General features: G+C 44.1%; 1 protein-coding gene across 1 annotated transcript in view; it reads left to right on the forward strand.

Annotated features, from left to right (window-relative positions):
• Positions 1 to 23,381, forward strand: part of PLXND1 (plexin D1) — a 281,158-nt gene that overhangs the window by 218,017 nt on the left and 39,760 nt on the right. Inside the window, exons 26-28 of the mRNA XM_069206314.1 lie at positions 17,919 to 18,065; positions 21,607 to 21,763; positions 23,188 to 23,288. Coding sequence (XP_069062415.1) covers positions 17,919 to 18,065; positions 21,607 to 21,763; positions 23,188 to 23,288 — 405 coding nt within the window. The remainder of the gene's footprint in view (positions 1 to 17,918; positions 18,066 to 21,606; positions 21,764 to 23,187; positions 23,289 to 23,381) is intronic.

Raw genomic sequence — 23,381 nt, forward strand, 5'->3', positions numbered from 1 at the left:
TGGCTTGGCATCTAATGATAGAATATGTAATGGGTTCCCTTTCAGAGCCTATGGCCTTTGAGCAATTTTATGTTCAAGTATACTTTAAAAAGTACTTTATGGCCCTTTTTTTTTCAAAATTTGAAAATGTGACCCCCCTCCCCCCACCCAAATTCCTCTTAGAAGAGGTTGGGCTCACCCAGTTCACTAGTTTGTTGATCGTCAGAACGGAAACAGCGCCTTATGCCTGTGTGAAATTTGCGTAATTACTTTTGTGAAAATTATGTGAAATGCTGCAAAAATTGTGTTATTACACGAAATGACTCCTTTGGCAGTGCAATATTTTTTAGTTTTTTGCATGCAAATGCATTTTGTACAAACAAAATAGCACAAGATCACACATGACACAACAGCTGCTCACATTTGATAAGTTTGCATTCTTCCTATGTTCCACTAGTAGGATTTTTACTCAAACTGTCTCAGTTACGCAAACTGGCATAATGCCCTAATCTCAGGCATTTTGAATAGCAATCATAATGTGAAATGGTGGGACTTGCAGGAGATTACACCGGCATAAATTAAATGGAATTTCATCGAGTCCCAGTCTTCACGAGCTCTGGATACTTTCTGAAGCTTACACTGGGGCCTGGGCATCATGCTTTACGTTTTGTAAAATAAATAAATTCAACAGTTCAATGACCACTCTTCCAATTAAATAAAAAGGAACTAAAACAACATATGTTAGACTAGCTGTTGCCATGTTTCATTAGTGCAAATACATGAAAAATGATGTGTTTGAATAAAACACGTCACCTCCGTGCTTCACATCTGTAATAATGCATTACAGATGACCATAAGTCATCATGTATTAGCAAGAAGGAATAACTTGAGCTAGTAACATATTTCTCATTCAACATTTTATCTATATCAATTAATACATAAGGACATACCTTCTACAGTATTTTAGTCTCTTTTTTCCTTTTCCATATGATTGATATCTACATTACTTTTTGTAGTATACACTGGGGGGGATTACATCGTGACAGTTTGTGTCGTAAATAATGTATGTTCCCAGTGTTATTCTTTGTTTTGTGGCACTGTATCAACTTCAAACGAATGCATAATATTCCATGTAATACAGAAACAAGTAACGCTCCCCAGGCAAATTATATTATCCCCCTAATGTAGGTGAAATGTGCCATAGATATTTGTCTCTGTTGCTTTGTTACATCAGTCATGTGGTTATTACGTAATCTCAGCGATGTCGACTATTGCATGAGGGTTAAGGTGATGTGACATCAGTTCCTGTGAAAATTCGGGGTCAAAGATCATATAATGTCACTTTCTGTAATGTCGTTAAGGTCAAAGGGTGTGTGATATCCTTCTTCTATTTCTAGCATTTTAGTGAATAAGCGTTCATGGGTGACTTCGTCCTCAGTCAGGTCAGGAAACTGCCCAACGGCTAGCTGCACACTTGAAGAAGACCAGATGTTAGCATCATTTTAAAAAAAAAAATACTTGAAAAGTAACACTTATTTGTCTTTCCTGTGTTTTTTGTCCTAAGCATGTTTGCCTTTGTGTATCACAAGGCAGAACTTAAAATAGTGGAAGGTGTAGTATTCAAAGTTCTCAGAAAACCTGGTATCAAGGCACAATAAAAAAAAATTAAACCTGGAGACGAGACTGTAGTTAGTAGAAATTTGCATGAGAAAGGGACTCGGAGATAGCAGAAAAAAACTAGGTGTGTGCAAAATTTGCATAATTTCCATTTGTGTAATTATGCATTTTTTTTTAGAAAAAGTTATAAAAGTTATGCAAAATTACATGAAGTGGAAATCCAGTATTTAGTGCTACATTATTTTAGTGCACAAAAAACATGTGTCTCCCGCATGCTAGTCATTCACATTGTAACCATGATCCCACATACAATTTGGTATGAATTATCTTTAATTATGCAACTGGGTGTAGTGATGTAATTTTCAAAATTTGGCATAAAATAGAATGGCAAAAATTACATGGCGGCGTAAAGAAAATTTCGCCCAGGCCTAAAAAACAGGAAAAAAAAGATGTGGCTTAGGTAACCAGCTGGCAAGACGTCACCGGAGAGCCAGCCAAGATCTGGCACGACTGGAGTTAAATAGTCCATACACAGTTAGTGGATGGCATTGAGCTGTACAACAGTCCCTCGAGACCCAAAAGCCCAAAGTGGCCCATATTTTTAAGGAACGATAGTGGAAGCTGTTGTAGAAGAGGTATGTGCTAACAGAAGTAGTAGAAGCAATAGTAGCTGTAGTGGTGTAGTAGTACAGGTAATTGTCAGAGAAGTAATTGCAATAAATAATGTTTGGTTCAGACCCATAATTGTGGAATGGCAAATTCACAGCAGCTAACACGCTGAGTAGGAGGCTTTAACTGCTGGTAATGGCTTCTGCAAAGGACAATACTATTTAATAGCCAAAATGGAACCGGGAGAGCTTGGCTTGGGAGCCTAGCTATCATTGTTTGCACAATCCTCAAGCTATGGCTTTCTTTTTCCTGACCCAGTTGAGTCTCCAAGTGTCCTTCATCCTTCTCTATCCAAGAGTGCCTTCTCGTTTGAGCAATGGGTTATCCACTCAAGCCTTTGAGATGAGCTCTCTTGGTCTGAGCCAGAGCGCGGTAGCCGGAACCAGGTGTGTTATTTGCTGAGAATTTTGAGGTAAAGGTCAGGGCCTCTTAGGTGCGAGGGGCGTGGGTGACCGTACAGAGACCAGGGCTGAAGCATAAGGGAGGAGTGGCATCAGCGAATAATGCTTACATTCTGTGGCTCATTGTTGAGGGATAATAAGGCAGATTGTTTGGCCCTGAAGAAGTGCTCCTGGAGAATTAAATATTGGAGTCGAAACATGTTCTGCATTAAGCAGCTTATGGAGTATGCTGCTAAACTTAGACAATGTTCTTCTACAATCATCTTTCTACTTGCAGCATGTCAGCAAAGCAGATCTTTATTATGTGTTTAGTAATGTGCTTAGGTTAATAACTGCTCCTTTAAGGTAAATACTTATCACACTTAACACTTGTACTTATTATTATTATTATTATTAAATTCATTTATAGAGTGCATGGCAGCCCAGATGGTTTCCCAGCGCCAACATAGAGAGGTTAGAGAGCGCACCAACAGCAGACTGAAAGAGCCAGGTCTTCACTGTCTTACGAACGATCTCAAAGGAGGTGGCCGTTCCAGTGCTTAATTTGAGCCGGTGGTTTCTGGTGCAGGGCGCAGCACTTACTTTTGATGGCCAGCACTTATTTTTCTTCCTCAAGCATTTACTGCGAGCTAAAGACACATATGGTAGGAGGAGAAAAACGAAAAAGCGTCACAAAGGAAGAAAGCAGAAAGATGCTAGAGTGAGCTGAAGGGACAGGGAGGGGCTGTAAATGGTTTAAAGAGGCCCAAGGTGGCTTTAGGATCAGGCTGCCTCAGTATTCCGCGCTCGCATATTTAATTGCAGCAGCCGCATGTTTAAGAGGAGAGCTTTGGGCACCGGCACGTTTTTATTTACAAATTAAGCACTGGGCCGTCTGACTCCAAGGGGAAGCCAATGCACACGGCAAAGGCGTCTGGTGGTACAGCACGTTTCTATTGCCCAGACCTGAAGTTATTAAAGCATGCACCACTGTTCTTTCAGCGGAAGCAGGGAGAAGTCCCAGAATGTTACGCAGGTATTTAATGAGCCCAAAACATATGCCAAACACCTTTTTGATTTGGGAATCCGTCCTGGGTTTGCTGTCCAAGCAGAAGCCCAAATCCTTTACAACCTGCTTAGGGGTGGGGACCAGACCTAAAACATCCGGCGATCCTGCCGGTCCCAGAGCTGAGGTTGGTTACCCACCACCAGAACCTCAGTTTTATTGGCATTCGACTTTAAGGAATTTTCTTTCATCCAATGGCCACTGCTGTTAGGCATGGCCTCGGGTCAGGAACTCTTTTGTCCTCTGTAGGGTCGAGCGTCATGCTAAGATGCTGAGTAATTCCTAGCAAAGCTGGCTCCATACTATGGCCAGTAATTCGTACCCACAGATTAGTATTTTATAGTATTACTAATCAGAAGTGACTGTGGTCATTACTACGTATCAGAGGTTTAGATTATGGTGGGCCTGAAAGAGATCCAACCTAAGCAAAGCAGGTTTAAAAAAGCAAACAATTCCTTTCTGGCGTGCCATTCAGTGCCATAATATTTACTAAAGAGCACTGAGTTGTTTCCAAGTGCAGTGAAATTATCCAGTCCTTATCCACATGACTTTACTGAGAAGTCCACATTGAAGGAAAGGAACCCTTCGCTCTCTAGTTTTTCTTGGCTCACTATTCTCTGCTCCAAGTGGCACCTCAGACACCGACTGGCCCTGCTCGCCTCAGGCCAACCCCTGGGTGCCAAGAGAAGAAGGAAAACAAAGACATTCTGCACTGCCAGACCTGTGCAGAACTTTCCAAAATGCAAATTCAAACAAGCCAAGCTTCAAAGAGGTTTTTAAATAAATTGAGCATAATACATTCCTCCACCTCCCATCTCACCGCTCTCCCTGTACCCCCACCTTCCTCTTGTTACTGTCGGTAATAAATCCCTTTACTTCTCTGTTCTTAAAGACCTCTCCCTCCTACATAGCTGTGCCCAGCGACACACTGCATGGTAGGTCAGCCCAGTACATTCGTAGCGTAAGTTAATAACTAGAGGTAATGGGGTGGCCTAGTTCACAGGCACGTACTTATTATTCAAGAATATCTCAACCGACCTCCTCAAAAACATGTTAACTCTCCAAAAAGAGTAAAGTCATACGTTTTGAAGAGTTATGCCATTGAAGTCCATGGATGTGGGCTATGGGGAATGATATTCCATCAACGGAAATGCAGATGAACTATTCAGGAGGATGGTGCAGGTTTGCTTGACAGCCTCTTCCATTGAGGTCAACAGAAGCAAGCCGTCGTTTGCAAGCTTGCTAGGAGGAGATCCCATTGAAATCAACGGAAGCCAGCCAATATGTGAAAGCTTGCTGGGAAGGTGGTCCAGTTGAAGTTAATGGAAGTTAACCACCATTTGCAAGCTTGCTAGAGGATAATCTCATTGAAGTCAGTGGAAGCGAGCCAATATGTGCAAGCTTGCCAGGGAAGTGATCCCATTGAAGTCAATGGAAGTAATACGCTTGCTAGGGGATGATCCCATTGAAGGCAATGGAAGTGAACTCCAATTCGTCCCTTCGCACCACTTCCCTCTGCACTCTCTCACTGTGTGAAACCAGTGCACCCGTTTCTCCCCCACATTTTTCTGGGATCTTCCATCTGCATACCTCACATCTCATCTCTTACCTCTTCATCGCCTTCTTTCCATTCTCTCCTGCATGTACTTCCTTGCATCTTCATCACTTCATCATCCCCACACACACAAACCACACCTACTCAACAGCAACAACTAGGTGTTTTTATGGGCAAGCACAAATTGCTCCGTCCATTCTGTAATCTCTCTTTGGGCTTCAAACCACACCCATGCCACGTCAGTCTCTTTCATTCGTTCGTGGGCTTGCCTTTTAAAATCCGCTTGCTTTCATTTGTGAAAGGCATGCATACGTCATGCCTTTTCCGGTGTTTAGCCCACCTACACAGCACCGGTAAAGTACCAAAAACATACGAGGCTCGATGTTTTCAGCCTGGAATCCGGACTACTTTATCTGTTTATTTTCCACGTAGCGCAATCGCGCTGCATTTTACATAGCGCGATCGCGCTGGTTTTTTTTTGCTTTACAACGCTAATAGCTCTAACTCGAACAAATGCAAGACCCGTTGCATTGAAAATGCTTGTTTTACTTGAGCCCTACCAGTATTTTGACAGCTATGTTCCTCTTCCCACACTGTTCGAATAAAATCACAACTACAACTGCCACAGGTGACTACTATTCTGTGCGCTCTGCAAAGAGGTCAAGGATTGGATGGCATTGTATTCTGAACACCTCTATGACCTCCTGAGGCGCACTGTGAGAAACCCGCACTGCCATCACTCCAGAGGTCTCAATCGTGGCCCGTTATAAACAGTAATCTATAACCTGAACTCACACAGACACCTTGAGGCCAATATATATTGTATAAAACAAAATTACAGAAACACAACATCCTGGGAAAAGCAAACACTCTTAAGTAATGCATCATTAAGTAAAACATGTTAAACGCTCATAGGAACTACATTGCTGATATGGATTACCTTAAAGGTTTTTACAGTCATTGTTCAGAAATCTGTCAGTGTTCAATTTAAAGCCCTGCTTACAGAACGCCTGCACATTTCTGCCATGGGTGGTCAGTTTACTGAGCTAACGTAGTAGCTTCGTCCATCTATCAAGTGCTTACAAGGGAAGCCTTAAGCCACAGGGTTTAAATTAAAACAGTGATTGGTTCATTATGGAGTAAACAATTAAGTCATTTGCAAACATCTGACTTAATTCCTCACATTGTAAGCTGTGCTTCACCCCTCGCACCAGCCGAATGAAATCCATCCTAAACCTATGCAACACGAGACTAGGCCCTCAGGCTTAATGCAAAGCAGCTTTTCCCATTTGAAATGTGATCACACGACAATTTTCAACTAAATTTGCTTGGTTCAAAATACCTGTTGTGGGCTCATCAAGATCCTACAGGGGCTTACAGCCTCCCATTCCTACAACTGATTGTCTTTTTTGTCACTCATTTTCTTGCTCCTTATTCAGTGGTTTTCCTTTTCCCAGCTTGTCCATCTTATATTTGCCCCTCCCTGGATCGTAGTCTCTTTATCCTCTCTCCAATTGGCTGCCTGCTATGCTTCCACAGCTCACATTTAGGGAACTGTTTTTTTCTTTTTTCTTAAGGACTCCATGAGCATGCATGTCTTTTCCAGCTCTCATCTTGGTGTGCTTCTCTCTTGACCAACAAAAACCTGACAGCCGCATTCTGTGTTGCTGCCTCCCTCGTTTTGCAAGCGCTCTCTTTGAGTTGAACTCTAGCTTGTGTACTTCTCTCAGAGCCCTACTTGCCGAGCGTATTCTCTGCCTCAGTCCAACCAAGGCTACTCCCCCCTCGCGCCCTCCCCTGTTACTCGTCTTTGTGTACTGCTACCCCCCTCCACGCACTTCCCATTGCTTACCCTCACCCCACCCGCTCTTCCGTTTCCCCTTAGACCCACCTAATTTTTTTCTTGGTGAGGAACAGGCATCAAATTGTTGCTTGACCCCGCCTTAAAAAAATTTGCTACTGCTTTTTCATATTTTTAAATGTATCAATCCATCTCGGATTAGTAAATTTAATAAACTGGCACCTGCAACATTTTATAGGCGCACACGCTTAATGACATATACATGCGCCTGCAAATTGGCATGACTGCTGTGCCCATGTCATCACGTCTGTTTTATTTTGTATTTTTTCCTTTCATCCATCTCGCACAACATGTTGCTCATGCTGTCGAGCAGAACCAAAAGGCATTGGCAAAGCCAATAACTAATTGGCTTTGACAATGCTTGTTAGGAATATACGGTGAAGACTGAGCTAAAGTAGCAACTACTCCAACTGGCCTGGACTCTGCTAGGAGATCAGCAACTCCCGCTGACCTGGACTCTACCACTGGGCTAGGGGAGCAGCTACTCCAGCAACCATGGACTCTACCTCTGAGATAAGGGAGCAGGTACTCCAGCAGCCATGGACTCTACCACTGAGGTAGGGGAGCAGCTACTCCAGCAGCCATGGAGTCTCCCATTGAGAGAGGGGAGCCGCTACTCCAGCAGCCACAGACTCAACCACTGAGGTAGGGGAGCAGTTACTCCAGCAGCCACAGACTCTATCAACAACAGGCGAAGATAGGGAGAGAAGAAGCTATAGTGTGCCCCGGGTGGGCGTGGTTACAGTCACTCCCCTCCCTCCATGAACTCATCCTAGCCAGAAAGCCCCCAGCCATGTGACTTCCCCCAGCCCGCAAGCCTGTGAGTCACTGTGCACAAGAGGGCATAAGACACTTTTCGTGGAAGGGGCGTTCCCTTTCCCCCTGTAAGAAAGCCGGAGGTCTCTGTCACAGTTCACTCTGTGATTGACCCCCACCATACTTCATTTGAATATCCTTATTAAGAGCATTGGTCAAACTTCTGACTCTTGGAAGTCATCCAATAGCTGGCATCTCCCACAGTGACATCAGCCCTCGTGCCCACTGCCAACTCTGTGTCATCCAAGTGCTGGAGAGGGTCTCCAGGCAGGCCAGGGGCGTCTGTGGATGGGCCACCACTGTGTGAAAAGTGTCTGCCGTCCCAGGCCATACTCTTACCCAATTTAATGGGGCTCGGCTTAACAGCCTTGCAAAGACAAAAGGCTGATTCGGACTTGTACATTATACATTAGTGTCTGTTTCCTCGTGTCTTTCCTGCCTTTTTCTCTGCCCCTGTGTCTCACTTTCACCATCTCTCCCTGTTCTTGTCTTTGTAGGCCTTGCTCTCTTTCTCACATTCTTCTTTTGCCATTTTTACACTCCCTTGCTTTAATATTCCCTTATACACTCTCATTCGCCCACCCATTGCCCACTCTGCAATTTGTAGTTTTTAGCAAGCGCTCTGACCTGTTGTAATCTATCTGTGGGCTTTTAACCACGCCCATAGCACGCCCATCACTATCACTCATTCTTGGGCTTGCTTTAAAAAAATCCTTTGTTCACATTGGTAAATGCTTTACATTCGTCCCTCCTTGGTGCAGTTTTGTTACTGCCTTGGGGACCAACCCTGCTACATGGATAATTGAACTTTTGCCGATTCATTTGATTGTGAGCTAACTTCTTTTTGTGTCTCTCCTTTGCGCGCATGGCAGCCGTGGTGCTTTAAATCAGCTCACTTATGTCATCTTTTTTACTTTTAATTTTCAGCTTGTGTGGCAAGAAAAGTCCAGTTAGGAATTTACAACGCTAATGCTTGTTTTGCTTGCTTTCTCCCAGTCTGCTCTCTAGCACCCTCTTTTTCTCGTTTTGTCTCTGTCTCTCACTGTCTCCTTTCCTCTGAATAGCCTTTTAACACACCTTCTCTCCCTCTCTTTCAGTGGTACTCTCACTGCCTAGACCTCTCAGATCTAACTTGGCACCTTGTGGTCATCCCCAGAGTTCGCAGGAAGAGATGGGGGGGGGAGGGGCGAAGGACGTTTTCAGTGGCAGCTGCTAGAATCTTGAACTCCCTCCCCGTGGTCTCGCCCTGATTAAGCTCCACATGCCCCTTAGGAAAGCCTTCAAGCTTAGGGTTGGGGCTTCTGTCTAGACTCAGCTGCCTGCTCCTTGGAAAGGCTGTAATTACTGGCCTGTCTTCTTGTAAGGGGTTCGGGTTATGGGACAGGTTATCTCAGTGTCTGCACATAGCGCCTTGACGCCTTTTGGTATTTTTGCGCTCTACAGATTTCTATCATTCTGTCTCTCAGTTCACTTTCCCAGGCTATCCTGCTTCTCTCACTCGTTTGCTATCGCCCTATGTTTTGCTTCCTTCGCTCTCTTTAAGAGCCCTCTGTCTCTCTTGCTATCTCCCCCTCACTCTGTTACCCTATATACTCTCTGTCTCTTTGTCACACCCGTTGTCTCGTTCTACCACTTGCTTTGTTGCTAACTCACTCACTCTGACTCCGTGCATACTCAGTCTCTCTCGCACTCTCTCCATTGCTCTCGCTCTTGTGTTCTTTTTGCTCTCTTTCCGCCCATTCTTTATGGGGGGGGGGATTCAGTCACTTGCTCTTGCAATCTCTGGACCTCAGTCCGAAGACAAGGGTAACTCAGTCTGCTAGTATTTCTCCATTCCTCAAGAGATAGGGTCAAAGCTGGAACACAGCGCTGTTCCCGGTTCCTGGAATTACCAATCCTCGCGGTAGCAGTGACTGAAGGTTTGGAAACATCATATCAGTGTTCCTGACACCCTCAGACAGGGGGGTAACTCGTTCTTTTACACTTTATATCCCCTCTTTTCTGTTTCCTCCATGTCTCGCTCTGTCCCTGTCTTCTTCGCTCGCTCTCTCCACCCCTCCGCCCCCCCGACCCCCACCGTGCTCACCCACAGGTTCCTCACTCCTGTGTTTCCCATCTCCCACATTCTGCACAGAGTAAATATGACATCAAGCTGGGGTGACCAGATTTTGAGGAGCAAAACATAAAGCACATAAAGGAAGGACTAAAGACTACTTTCACTTGTATATCTGGCCTGTCCCGTTTTGTTTTGCGTAGCTTTGTGAATGTGTGCCTATAGATACGTGTGTGTTTATATATATATAGATTGATATATATATATATATATATAAACACATACACGCATGCACACACACACATTTACAAGACTACATATATAAAATTAGCAATTACTAGACCTCCCACCCTGCACCCCCAACCCGCCCCCACCCACCTCGCTCTGCTCCCCACTCGTCTCTCTGCTGGGAGCAGACAGGGGACTGTGTTGCCTGACAGTAACAGATAAATTACTTTAATTATTTCATACTTTACTTATACTTCCCTACATGATCTGACCCAAAAACCGGGACATTTATTTAATGATCTGACCTTTGTCCCAAAAACCGGGACATTTGCTTAAAATTAAGAGAAGCGTGGGGACACCGGGACAGTCCTCTAAAAACAGGGACTGTCCGGGTAAATCCAGGACATCTGGTCACCCTACCTCAAGCCCTTGTACTCCACAGACATGGCCTTGATGGATACAAGTCAGGTGTCCCTAAGTGCACAGGGGCGCCTTTGTACCTGGGAGAACTAGGGTGCCAAAATAAGGGGGTGGGGGACCAAATTCTAGGGAAAAGATCCAACTAAATTAATTTTAAGTTAAAGAGTGGGGTTTTGATTTCATTATTCACCTAGAGCACCAGTTGCTGGCAACTCTTCTAGAGCCGCCCCTAACTGCGCACAATCAAAATTGTGCAAATTGTGACCCTGTGCCTCCCAGCTCCATCACTGATGTCATTCGGAGGTTTTGGAGTTTGCTGTGGTTCTGATTGAAAAGGCCCTAGTAGAGCCCATCCCTTCCAGTGGAAGTTTGTGCCCCTTCTGCAACACCAGTGGTCATTGGCAGCTGTGCCCGCCTGTGTGCCTGGTCACTGTTCCACACCCGTACACCCAGCAATGGAGAGGCCTTGTACCCAGGGCCTCAGCAATATTCATGCATGGAAGCTGGGAAGGTGTCATTTTCATTGTGATTGTTAATTGGCGCTTGTTTAACGCAGAGTCTGTCATTAATTAGCACTGGATTACCCAGAATCTACCATTAAATCGCAGTTGTTTACTGCAGAATTTGCTATTAGTGTGCATTGAAGCGCGTTTCAGTAGCTCCCAGGATGAGCTTCCGAACCTGTATGGGGAGAGTCGGGTTTAAAGAGGCCATCTAGAGTAGAGAACAAACAGTTCTCTTTCCCCAGTCCTGCGTCATAGAGAACAAACAGTTCCTCAGTCCTGCGTCATAGACAACAAACAGTTCCTCAGTCCTGCGTCATAGACAACAAACAGTTCTCTTTCCCCAGTCCTGCGTCATAGAGAACAAACAGTTCCCCAGTCCTGCGTCATAGAGAACAAACAGTTCCTCAGTCCTGCGTCATAGACAACAAACAGTTCTCTTTGTCCAGTCCTGCGTCACAGAGAGCAAACAGTTCTCTTTCCCCAGTCCTGCGTCATAAAGAACAAACAGTTCCTCAGTCCTGCGTCATAGAGAACAAACAGTTCCTCAGTCCTGCGTCATAGACAACAAACAGTTCTCTTTGTCCAGTCCTGCGTCACAGAGAGCAAACAGTTCTCTTTCCCCAGTCCTGCGTCATAAAGAACAAACAGTTCTTTTCCCCAGACCTGCGTCATAGACAACAAACAGTTCTCTTTCCCCAGTCCTGCGTCATAGAGAACAAACAGTTCTTTTCCCCAGACCTGCATCATAGTTCCCCAGTCCTGCGTTACAGAGAGCAAACAGTTCTTTCCCCAGTCCTGCGTCTTGGAGGACAAACAGTTCTCTTTCCCCAGTCCTGCGTCATAGAGAACAAACAGTTCCCCAGTCCTGCATCATAGAGAACAAACAGTTCCCCAGTCCTGCGTCATAGACAACAAACAGTTCCCCAGTCCTGCGTCACAGAGAGCAAACAGTTCTTTTCCCCAGACCTGCATCATAGTTCCCCAGTCCTGCGTCACAGAGAGCAAACAGTTATCTTTCCCCAGTCCTGCGCCATAGTTCCCCAGTCCTGCGTCATAGAGAACAAACAGTTCCTCAGTCCTGCGTCATAGACAACAAACAGTTCCCCAGTCCTGCGTCACAGAGAGCAAACAGTTCTCTTTCTCCAGTCCTGCGGCATAGAGAATAGTTTCCTTTCCCCAGTCCTGCATCATAGAGCGCAAACAGTTATTTTTCCTCAGTCCTAAGTCATAGAGAAAAAACAGTTCTCTTGCCGCAGTCCTGTGTCACAGAGAGCACGCGGTTCTTTTTCCCCAGTCCTACGTCATAGAGAACAAACAGTTCTTTCCCCAGTCCTGCGTCTTGGAGGACAAACAGTTCTCTTTCCCCAGTCCTGCATCATAGAGAGCAAACAGTTCTCTTTCCCCAGTCCTGGTCATAGAGAAGAGTTCTCTTTACCCAGTCCTGCATCACAGAGGACAAACAGTTCTATTTACCAAGTCCTGCGCCATAGTGCACAAACAGTTCGCTTTCCCTAGTCCTGCATCATAGAGAACAGTTCTCTTTCCCCAGTCCTGCATCATAGAGGACAAACAATTCTCTTTCTCTAGTCCTACATTACAGAGTACAAACAGTTCTCTTTCCCCAGTCCTACATCACAGAGTACAAACAGTTCTCTTTCCCCAGTCCTACATCACAGAGTACAAACAGTTCTCTTTCTCCAGTCCTACGTCACAGAGGACAAACAGTTCGCTTTCCTTAGTCCTGCATCATAGAGAACAGTTCTCTTTCCACAGTCCTACGTCACAGAGGACAAACAGTTCTCTTTGTCCAGTCCTGCGTCACAGAAGACAAACAGTTCTCTTTCCACAGTCCTGCGTCATAGAGAACAAACCGTTCTCTTTGTCCAGTCCTGCATCAATAACACTCAACAGCAATACGCCTTCTAGAATACTGCTTTGCTTGATGAAGTCTGCGGGGATTTTGAGATCTCTAGTGACATCATTAGTTAATGCCCTCCCTTATTGAGTTGTGAAGGTTTTTGACGAGTGAAACCAAAGGCCTTAAACAAATTCCTGACATGTATGTAATTGGTATGGGTGCTGCCTGTCTGTGAAATGGGTATGTGTGGTAAGTGATGGGAGTAAGTCACATAGTTCATTGCATGTTCAGCGTGTGATGGGTGTATATTCAGAGTTCTGTCTTAATGTGTGGTGTTGTAAGGTGATAGTACGTGTTGGTTGGCAGTGCTGATGAGCGCATGTGACATCAGTGATACGGCATGTCTGTGCCATGTTACTTGCATGCATTGAACTCCATCTTAATGTGCACTGTTTTAAGGTGATATGTAGTATGTGGTGCTGGGCAGTACTGTTGCAAGCATGTGATGTAAAACTAGATGGCAGGTCGGTGCTGTGTTGTTTGCATCCACAGAATTCTCAGTGAGATGTTCTGCACGAGGCTGTGTGATGGTGAGTGTTCCTGGGCCCAGTGACAGGAAATAACACATATCTGAGCAGTGTGGGGCGCGTACATGCTCGGGAAGGGCAGTGGTTTTACACCAGTTGTACTTTAACTGTATCATAGGCAGTAGGTTACTGCCCATCACTCGCCGTGCTGATTTTCAGTGCCTACTGCCTTCATGGCAATGAATGTGCTAATCACAAAATACACCAATTTATCACTAAGATAAAGTCTGTGATAGAGAAATCAGCAGTAATATCCGATTTTTCCGAATTTACATAGGATTTAGTATTAATATTATTGTTGCTGCAAATTATTTTACTTCTTGGAATGAGATCTGTTTTGAGAACTCTTTGTGTGTGTATTTTAGACCTAAAAATATAAGCTACTCAGTGCATGGTTCTCATATATATATATATAATTGGTAGTAGTCAAGCTTGGTTCACCCTAATTTTAAACAAGCATTTGCAATGAAATGGGTTTCATGTTTGCTCGAGTTATAGCTATTAACGTTGTGAATTCCTAACTGGACTTTTCTTGCCACATAAATTGAAAATGAAAAGTAAAACAGTTGACATAAACGAGCCGATTCAAAGTGTGAGCACGAAGGAGAGACACAAAAGGAAAAAGAAGTTTGCTTGCAGTCAAACGTATCCGCAGTCGTGCAATTATCCATGTAAGAGGGTCGATGGCCAAGGCAGTAACAAAACTGCCCCAAGGAGGGACAGATATAAAGCATTTACCAATGATAACAAAGGATTTTTGAAAGGCAAGCCCATGAACAAGTGATAGTGATGGGCGTGCGGTGGGTATGGTTAAGAGCCCACAGATAGATTACAACATGTCAGAGCGCTTGCACGCTCGACTTAAAAAGCATTTCCAATCTAATTTTTGTATTATTATTACATTAAATTGCTTTCAATTGTGCACTATTTTTCATGGTATTTTGAGAAGGACACAGGGGGAAGCCACGTTTGTCGATTTCCACATAAGCAACATCAAACACCCTTACATTCTAAGGCCTATAACAGCCTAGGGCCTGATGTACAGTCATATTTGTAGAACTGACGAAATGACAGTCAGATCTGGCAACCCACTTAACAGAAAGGCAGGGTGTTACATTTCTTTTGCATAGCACACAACTTGCCACTGGTATGGCATCGCAACACTTTAGGAAGCTAGGAGATGGCTTTCAAAACAGTTGCTAGGTTTCCATTCCAGACGTTAGTCAGACTCTGATTGGTCTAACGCACACATGATTTCAGTAGTGTGAGAGGGAAATGTATCGGTTCCTATAGCTGCAGCTATAGATCGGAAGACTATACACAGGGATCAATCTGTTAAAAAACAGTGGAGGGCCTCAAAAATGCTTTAGGAGCCCGCTGCCAGTGCTGTCGAAAGCTGGGATTATGTAATACAAAGGCTGCCTCTTTTTTAGAGTCAAGCCTGCAAGTGTATGCGCTAGTGCATGCGTCTCGCATGTGAGACTCTGTTGTGTTCAGTAGAGGGCTTGGAGCCCGCCTGTTCCTCACCATTTGTTGGTTTGCGAGGCAGTCTTCTTTAGAGCCTCTTAATTTGTCAAGGCATCTCTGGCATCATTTCCATTTCTCTGTGTGGAGCAGGGATCAAGTACTGATTGATTCAACTTAATTACTGCTCATCCGCTGCTCCCGACTTGATTGAGGTACTATTTTTTTCTAACTTCCAGTGCCCTGCAACCAGAAGGCTTGTGGCTGGCAAAAACATGCCCAGCAGGACAAACAATATTGCAAAGCTTTATTTTTTAAAGCTACTTTATTTTCTTCTCAGTTTCCACATTTTTTTGTTTTTGCTCGAGGGCGTTGATGCCAAAAGATGACAAATAACTTGTTTGAAATATGCAAGATCCATTGCATTTTAAATGCTTGTTTCCCACTGGAAGCGCTTCCTGACCTCTCCAGCTGACCGAAGCGCTGCAGAATTAATGCATCCAGGCAACCCATAAAGCTCTTTAGGCCTCGCAAGGGGGTTGATCGATCTATAATAACAATACAATACCAGAGTACACTTCCTGTATCTATCTCTTTCATCCATGTTCTCCCTTTGCATATCTTTCTCCTTTCGCCCTTTGTCACAGTTTTCCTGCCTCCTCTGCCTCCTTCGTATACCTTTTCTGTCTTTCCGTCTATTACTCTGCGTCAAAGTTTAATGATAAAAAGTAAGTCCAGGTCCCCCCAAAAAATAGTACTGGTGGCCACCACATGCAACCATCAACACAAATTACGCCCTCACTTTGCGTCTCCCAATCAACTGATTCACCCACGGCCCAGTGTGTCTCTGTGTGAAGTGATTGGTGCTGGTGCATGCTGTGATAGACATTTTGGGGCTTACTTACAAGCCCCTACTGCGCCTTTTTAGTGACGGTCCTGCGGCGCATACTGCAGGGCTATATTTACAAGGCCATGTAAAGCCACCCTGCGTGGCTTTCCATGGCCTTTTAAATATAGACTGGGGCAACGTAAGTTGCTGCTTTGCATCACCCTGCATCAGAGAGGCGTGCCGTGGGCATTACGGAGATTTCGTAAAGCTGCGAATGTGCCAAGAGCTTATGCCTCCCCAGTGGAGGCATGAGGGAAGCACAATGAGAAGAAATACCTTTATTTCTCCCTGTTTTTCCTTTTTCTATGTGTGAGGAAAAAGCCTGTCATGCTTGTTTTTGTGTAGGAAGGCCTCCCTTCCTGTACAAAAACAATCATCCCTGCAACTCAGATACCCTTGCACCAAGGCAAGGATGCCTGCGTTAGCGCGTGGCAGCCCATTGTGCGCCAGCGCAGGGGAAAAGGACAAGAATGCAGCACATCTTGTAGCTACAGCACATTCCTGCCCTTGTCTTTTAACGCAGGAGGCACAGCAAGTAGGCTTGCAGCGCTGTCCTGCACCAAAAACTTGTAAACATGCCCCTTTGTGCTGTGCTGAACGTATGGTTGCTGTTCATAATGAGCGGGCCTTAGAAGATGGAGGGCCGTTCTGAGGACAGTGATGTAATCTCACTGAGTCAGTCCCCGTGGACTGCAGACTGAGGTTTCTGCAGACTGAGTGCTGCTCTGCCCCAGTGCTTAATTTGTAAATACAAACACGCCGGTGCCCAAAGCCCTCCTCTTAAACATGCGGCTGTTGCAATTAAATGTGCGAACACAGAATACTGAGGCGGCGTAATCCTGAAGCCATCTCGGGCCTCTTCAATCCATATAAAGCCGCTCCTTGCCACTTCAGTTTACTCTAACAGCTTTCTACTTTCTCCCTTTGTGACGCTTTTTCGTTTTTCTCTTCCTCCGTCTTTCCCATATGTGCCTTTTGCTTGCAGCAAATGCTTGAGGCAGAAGAATAAGCCCCGCCCTAAAAAATAAGTGCTGGTGCTCAGCACCAGAAACAACAAGCACAAATTAAGCACAAATTAAGAACTGCTCTGCCCCCACCTAGCCCAACCTTACTCTTTTGCGGCTGCAAAATGTTCTCACACTCAGTCAAGTGCGTGCTGGTTTGGGAACCCTTCCAAAAATCCCTTCTGATTCCCAGATCAGTCCTTAGTGGTGACGTAGGCCTCCTCTTCCTCCCCCCTGCTGCTGCTGACTCCAAAGTTATTTTTTTTAACAAACCTCAATTTTCGTGTTTCAGAGGGGAAAAGCCAGGAAATAATGTGTGGTTTTCCTAAAGGGCTCAATGAGGCTTTATGGGCACTGAGGAAAAGACGGTGCTTTCCTGGGTGATCATAGAGACACACCCCTGTGGGTAGACAGGACAGAGACACCACTGGAAGCTGTGAAAGGGCCGAGTGAATCCACAGTCAAGAAGTGGGTGGAGTGAAAGAGCGAGGGGGTGGGGTAAATGGATGAATGGGAGATCCGTGTGATGAATGGAGCAATGAGACGTAAATGGGGTCAATGGATGAATGATATAAAATAAGCTTATTGGGGGAAAAGGTAGATGGAAGGGTGAATGGAGAGACAAGAGCTGGGAAATAGGTGAATAAACGATGAACAAGGTGAGTAGAGGAATAAGATGGATGAGTGGAAGAATAAAAGATGGCTGTGTTTAGTGGGCATCCTGTGGATGAGCGGACTGGTGGGTGGCTGGATGAATGGGAAGACTGAATGGGTGGCTGTATGAATGATTGTCTACAAAGGCAGATGGATGAGTGGATAGATTTTTGGTTGAGTGGGTTAGCGTGTGGCTAGCTGAGACGTGAAATGAATGAATGGGTGGACATGGGGGCTAACCTCAACTTCCATCCTACCTCCGAAAGTTAATATTTATTTTGCCTGACTTGTGGTTGTCCCCTTTGTTCCTAGGAGACCGTGGGTGAGCCCTTCTTCCTGCTTCTGTGTGCTATAAAGCAACAGGTGAACAAGGGATCGATCGATGCACTGACCGGGAAGGCCCGGTACACCTTGAACGAGGAGTGGCTTCTAAGGGAGAACATCGAGGCCAAGCCACTGGTAAGAGGCAGGGACCAACTATAGACTTCACCTGGAGCAGGTGGAAGATGATTCCATGTCTTTCCCCTGCACTGATTGGACATGGCCCTTCTGAATGGGGTTGTATGTCAGAATATCATATACAAAAATATTGTCTGGAATAAATACGGGGTCTTCAATATCATACAAGAAAATATTGTTTGGAAAATAAATTGTCTCATAAATATCGTACTCAGAAATGACTGACACAGATATCATGTCCCAAATATTCTTTACAGAAATATGGTCTGAAATATCGTATCCTATAGTATCCAGAAATGTAATCTGACTTAAATACTATTTCCTAAATATCGTATACAGAAATATTAACTGACATAAATATACGTTCCTAAATATTGTTGACTATTGGCCCATTGGGTGTAGATGTTCTAATATTATGTCCAGTGGTGCTCTATTTTTGTAGACAATATGTAGCACACAATATTATGTCAGACAATATATGCCAACAATATTTTTTTGCCAAACCTCTGAATGATGCCCATGAACCACACTATTCTATACAGGCCACATGATGAGTTATACTGTTATAGGCAAAATAACGAAGTTCATTAAATAATGGTGATTCAATTACAATACGGCTCATTGAGAACAGATTTCAGTTTTCATACAACTGCAAGTACGTTTCACAAGAAACTGGTGTGTAGCTAACACATGCTAGACAATGTCCAGGGCACAGAGACTGTAGCAAGAGTTTCATAAAACACATCCTGCAGCAGAAAGTGTGGAGTGGTGGGGAAAGCGTAAAGTACAATTTCTGTACAAGGGCCAATGTTCAACTACAAAATTAGAAAGTCCAAAGCACACAATGTATTGTCTCATTTATATATTTCTTCACACATTTTTGTGGGGTGCCAAAGTCCATTGTAGGGTGAGGTTTAATGTACCTATACTGTATCAACCTAAACATTCTGGAGGAGACGGCCCAGTCTATATATTTTACAAGCCAAAGCCTAGAGTAGGCATAAAGCAATTGCCTGGAAACATTCTGGAGAAGGCCCATCGCTGAGAAGGCTTATTGCACACATTCTAGAGAGTATCCATGGTACCTGTCTTACACAAGGTCTACATGATACGTTCTGAAGATGATCCGTGGGATGTATTCTAGAGGAGGTACATGGTACGCATTCAGAGAGCCCATTACACACATCGTGGAGAAGGTTTGTAGTACACTACCTGGAGAAGGTCCATAGTACCCATTAGAAGACCAATTGCGAACATTGTGAAGAACGTCTATAGTACACTCCATGGAAATGGTCAATATTGTCTTTGAGAAGGTCCATAGTATCATCTAGAAGGGCCAATGCTTAAATTCTATTATACAAGGTTCATTGTACACAGTCTGAAGACAGTCCATAGTGCCCTTTCTGGATAAGGCCTATAGCATACATTCGATAAGGGTCTGTTGGACACATTCTTGAGATGCTTTATTGTACACATTCTGGACCAGTACATAGAACACATTCTGGCAAATGTCCATATTGCACTTTACAAAGTAGGAACATTGTGCGCATTATGGAAAATGACGACACACAAAATACTTGTGCGTTGAACCATGATTTCTACGTATGAAGGAAAACTGTGCTGACAGGTACTATCCGATACACACATGCGATTCCACTTTCTACATTTCAACACAACCAGGGAATGCGATGAAGACCCAAGCAGAGATGGGGAGGGGTGGGATTGAAGCCGCATGAGCACCAGTTTGCCAGTGACCTAATAATGGCCAAACAAGAATAGCAAATGTTTTAAAATTCACCAAAGGCAAATGGGCAGGTGGTGAAATTATCCCAAGGTTAGTTTTAGAAAGAGATTTGTCTCCCGCAAACCTACTTTTAGTAGAAGATTCCTCCTCCTGCATGTATTTTTCAAAACTTCCAAAACTCAGCGAAATACATAAAGATTTAGAAGTTGTTGGAGGTTTCTTTGTTTTTTTTAAAGCTTCATGAAATTATGGAGGGAAAACGTTTGCAACTTCTCACACCCCCGCCTTTAGTCTCTGAATCACTTACGCACTAGTTGGCACTCTCTCTGTTAGACTCCTGGGCCATCCGCCTCCTTCTTATGGCCACAACTTTAAATCACTGGTAAGTGGCCGTAAGTGATTCCAGCTGCTGGTTACTGAATTATGTACACAAGGCTTTGGCGGGCCAGGCAGGACCTCGGATGCTTCTTCGCCCACATGCTGCATCTCCCCTGCTGCTTCTGCCTATGTTTGTCAAAGTTCTGCAACTTATGGAGCAAGGTATCAGCTGTGGCACTTGAAAACGTGGAATAAACACATTCATAATATTGAAGAATCCTCCCCTGTGACCATTAACACTGCCTGGGCAAAAAGATTCACCCACTTAGTAACCGAAAACAAAAAGTGCCCAGTTACCCTCTCCCGATGGTCTTCCCGCTGCATGCCACCTAGTTCGGAAGAGTTCTGATCCATTTGAACTAGAAACAAAGTTTAATTGAAAAATGTGAATTATGCAGAAGATGGTATGTTGTGTTGTAAGTGCTGTAAATCCATAATTAAGCAGAAAAGTGATGGCTCTAGAGTCAAATCACCCCTGGCCCCAATTTTGGTAATTCTGGAGAGTATTTTGCAGGCCGGTGCTTCTCTGATAGGGCAGGGGCTGAGTCAGGCACATGTCAGTCTTTATGGTGGTGCCAGTGAAAGGCACCCAGAGCTGGGGTATAGTCACATGTTAGATAGAACGCGACTGACTGCGCCCCAGCCCTGTCTGCTTTTTCAAGGGACTGGCTTGCTATGAATTCTACAGCTATAAAGGCTACGCCACCTCAGTTTTCGGGGACAGTATTTAGGTACAGCCTGCAGATATACGGATTGATGCTAATGTTCTCTGGAGACTACCCAGCTTTCAAAACTTTTAACTAATGTATGATAGTGATATGGCTTCTAAGGTGAAACCAATGAAGAAAAGCTTTGGAAAACAATGGAAGAATTTGGCAAATCTGTTGAGCCATGAAATACATGCATAAACCTGTTTGATGCTGACCTGTGTGGCATAGCCGGGGACTTCCTCCATGAAACTAACTTTCACCCATTACTAGTAATATACCTAAGCTTGCTGGGACTTGTAGTTTCATTTTTATCAGTCATACAGCTGGAGAGACAGAATGCTTAGTTAAGTTGGCTAAACTACCAGGAGTGGCTGAAAGTCATTGTCATGATATGGGGCATGTTGATTGCTACGGTGTGATGCAGCGGGTGTGTTTTGAGAATGTTGCCTCTATCACAGTTTAGACAATGATATTAAGAGTAATTAAACAAAAAGTTGTAGTTTGCAGTGCAACATAAGTTAACAGTTTAGACTAGAAAGTGGTATACGAAAAGGCTTAAAGAGTGAGCCAGTGTATAAGGAACTGCTCAGACTACGAAGCATCTGTCCCTGGGTGTATCTGATTGACCAATGGTGTATAAGGGACTTTGATTCTGCCCTTGAAAATCAGTCCCCTCCGGTCTCACTTCTGCTCTTTCCCCTCCTCCCAGAATCTGAACGTGTCCTTCCAAGGCTGCAGCATGGACTCGCTCATTGTGCGGGTGATGGACATGGACTCCATCAGCCAGATGAAGGAGAAGATCCTGGAGGCCTTCTGCAAGAACCTGCCATACTCCCAGTGGCCCAAAGTTGAGGATGTGGAGCTGGGTGAGTACTCCAAGGAGCCTCAGGCTGCCCTTCAATGTGGATAACCTTTGTATCCTGAGTGAGTTCCTGGTCTGGCCTGAAAGTTCTGTCTTTGACGCTTCTGATAAGCATAGACGGGTAGACCGAGGGCAGTGGCTGATGAACCAAAGAGCTCAAGTCCAGACAATCAGAACATCCTTTTCTGGGCAACAGAGCACTTTCTACGCTTACTTAACATAACATGATAAACATTCTGGATCTTTAGTTCACATTTAGGTGAAGCTCGATAGTGCACATTCTAGAGAACGTTTATAGGACACTTTGGATAAGGTATTTATAGCACATCCTATAGAAGCTTTCTAAAGCATATTCTACAAACGTTTCACAGTACAATATATGGAACAGTTTTTAGTACACTTTCTGGAGCTAGTTTTAAGTACTCATTCGAGCGTTTATAGTACATATCCCGTAGAAGGTCGATAGTACACGTTCTGGAGAAGATCTATAGTACACATCCTAGAGAATATACTGCACAATCTGGAGAAGGGCGTATAGTACACATTCAGGTTGTCTAGGGTACATATTCTGGAGAATGGCTCCAGTGCAAATTTTAGACAAAGTCCAAAATGCACAGTACCCATTCTGAAGAAAGCCTATAGTACACCTTCTAGAGGAAGTGGCCACCAGGTACCAGTAGAGCTGTACAGAGCCCTATAGGCAAGATAATCCAAATTATATTCTATTTTCAAGACAAAAGGCTATATATGCCTTTAAATAAAGCTAATCACTTACTCATTTATTTAGACACACAATAATATAATGTGTATCCTATGGTACTATATCCCAGTAGCATAAGCATACTGGCCTGCAAAGGGTTTTTGCCTTAAAGAGTACAAAAACATAACTATGCTATCTATCCCCATACCTATTACAGGCCTGCCCTTCTCACATCATGTTACTATAACACCATCCTTGGTGGTTAACCCTGTAAAATAATTCTCTAATGCCATAGGAGGTTCTGGTCGCATGGAGATAAGGCATAGTGTCTGGGAGTCAGTGTTCTGGGAATTTCACAATCATCCCACACGTGAAGCTTTTATTGGACACAATACACACATTACTTAATCCTTTTTTGATTACATGTAATTTTTAAACTACAGCGCCCGTTGGTTGGAATCCATAATCCTCAAGAATAATTTGATTAATAAACATGATATAATGTAAGTAATGAGTTTATCATATTTGTGTTTCTTATACACAGAAAAACAAGTATTGCATCTTGTATAGTGTATAATTTGTAACCACTGGGCTATCTGTAGTAGACTTGCTAGCCTTTAAATTCAGCGTAAGGTCTGCTACTTGATTATATTTTGACAGCCAAAGGCTTTATTCGAAGCTCCTTTGTGGTGTTAGATTATCGTGCCCTGCTCTCTCTCCTATTTCAGAATGGTTTGCTTCTACGGGCAGCTACATCCTGCGGGACCTTGACGATACCTCAGTGATGGAAGATGGGAGGAAGAAACTCAACACGTTGGCCCATTACCAGGTATAATATCCAGTTGGATTTTCAGGTCTGCTCATAACTGAGGCACTTAGATATTGAAGAACACAGGTCTTTTTAGGGGGGTCTTAACAATAC

The sequence above is a fragment of the Pleurodeles waltl genome, chromosome 9, assembly GCF_031143425.1.
Source record: "Pleurodeles waltl isolate 20211129_DDA chromosome 9, aPleWal1.hap1.20221129, whole genome shotgun sequence".
Classification (NCBI taxonomy): domain Eukaryota; kingdom Metazoa; phylum Chordata; class Amphibia; order Caudata; family Salamandridae; genus Pleurodeles; species Pleurodeles waltl.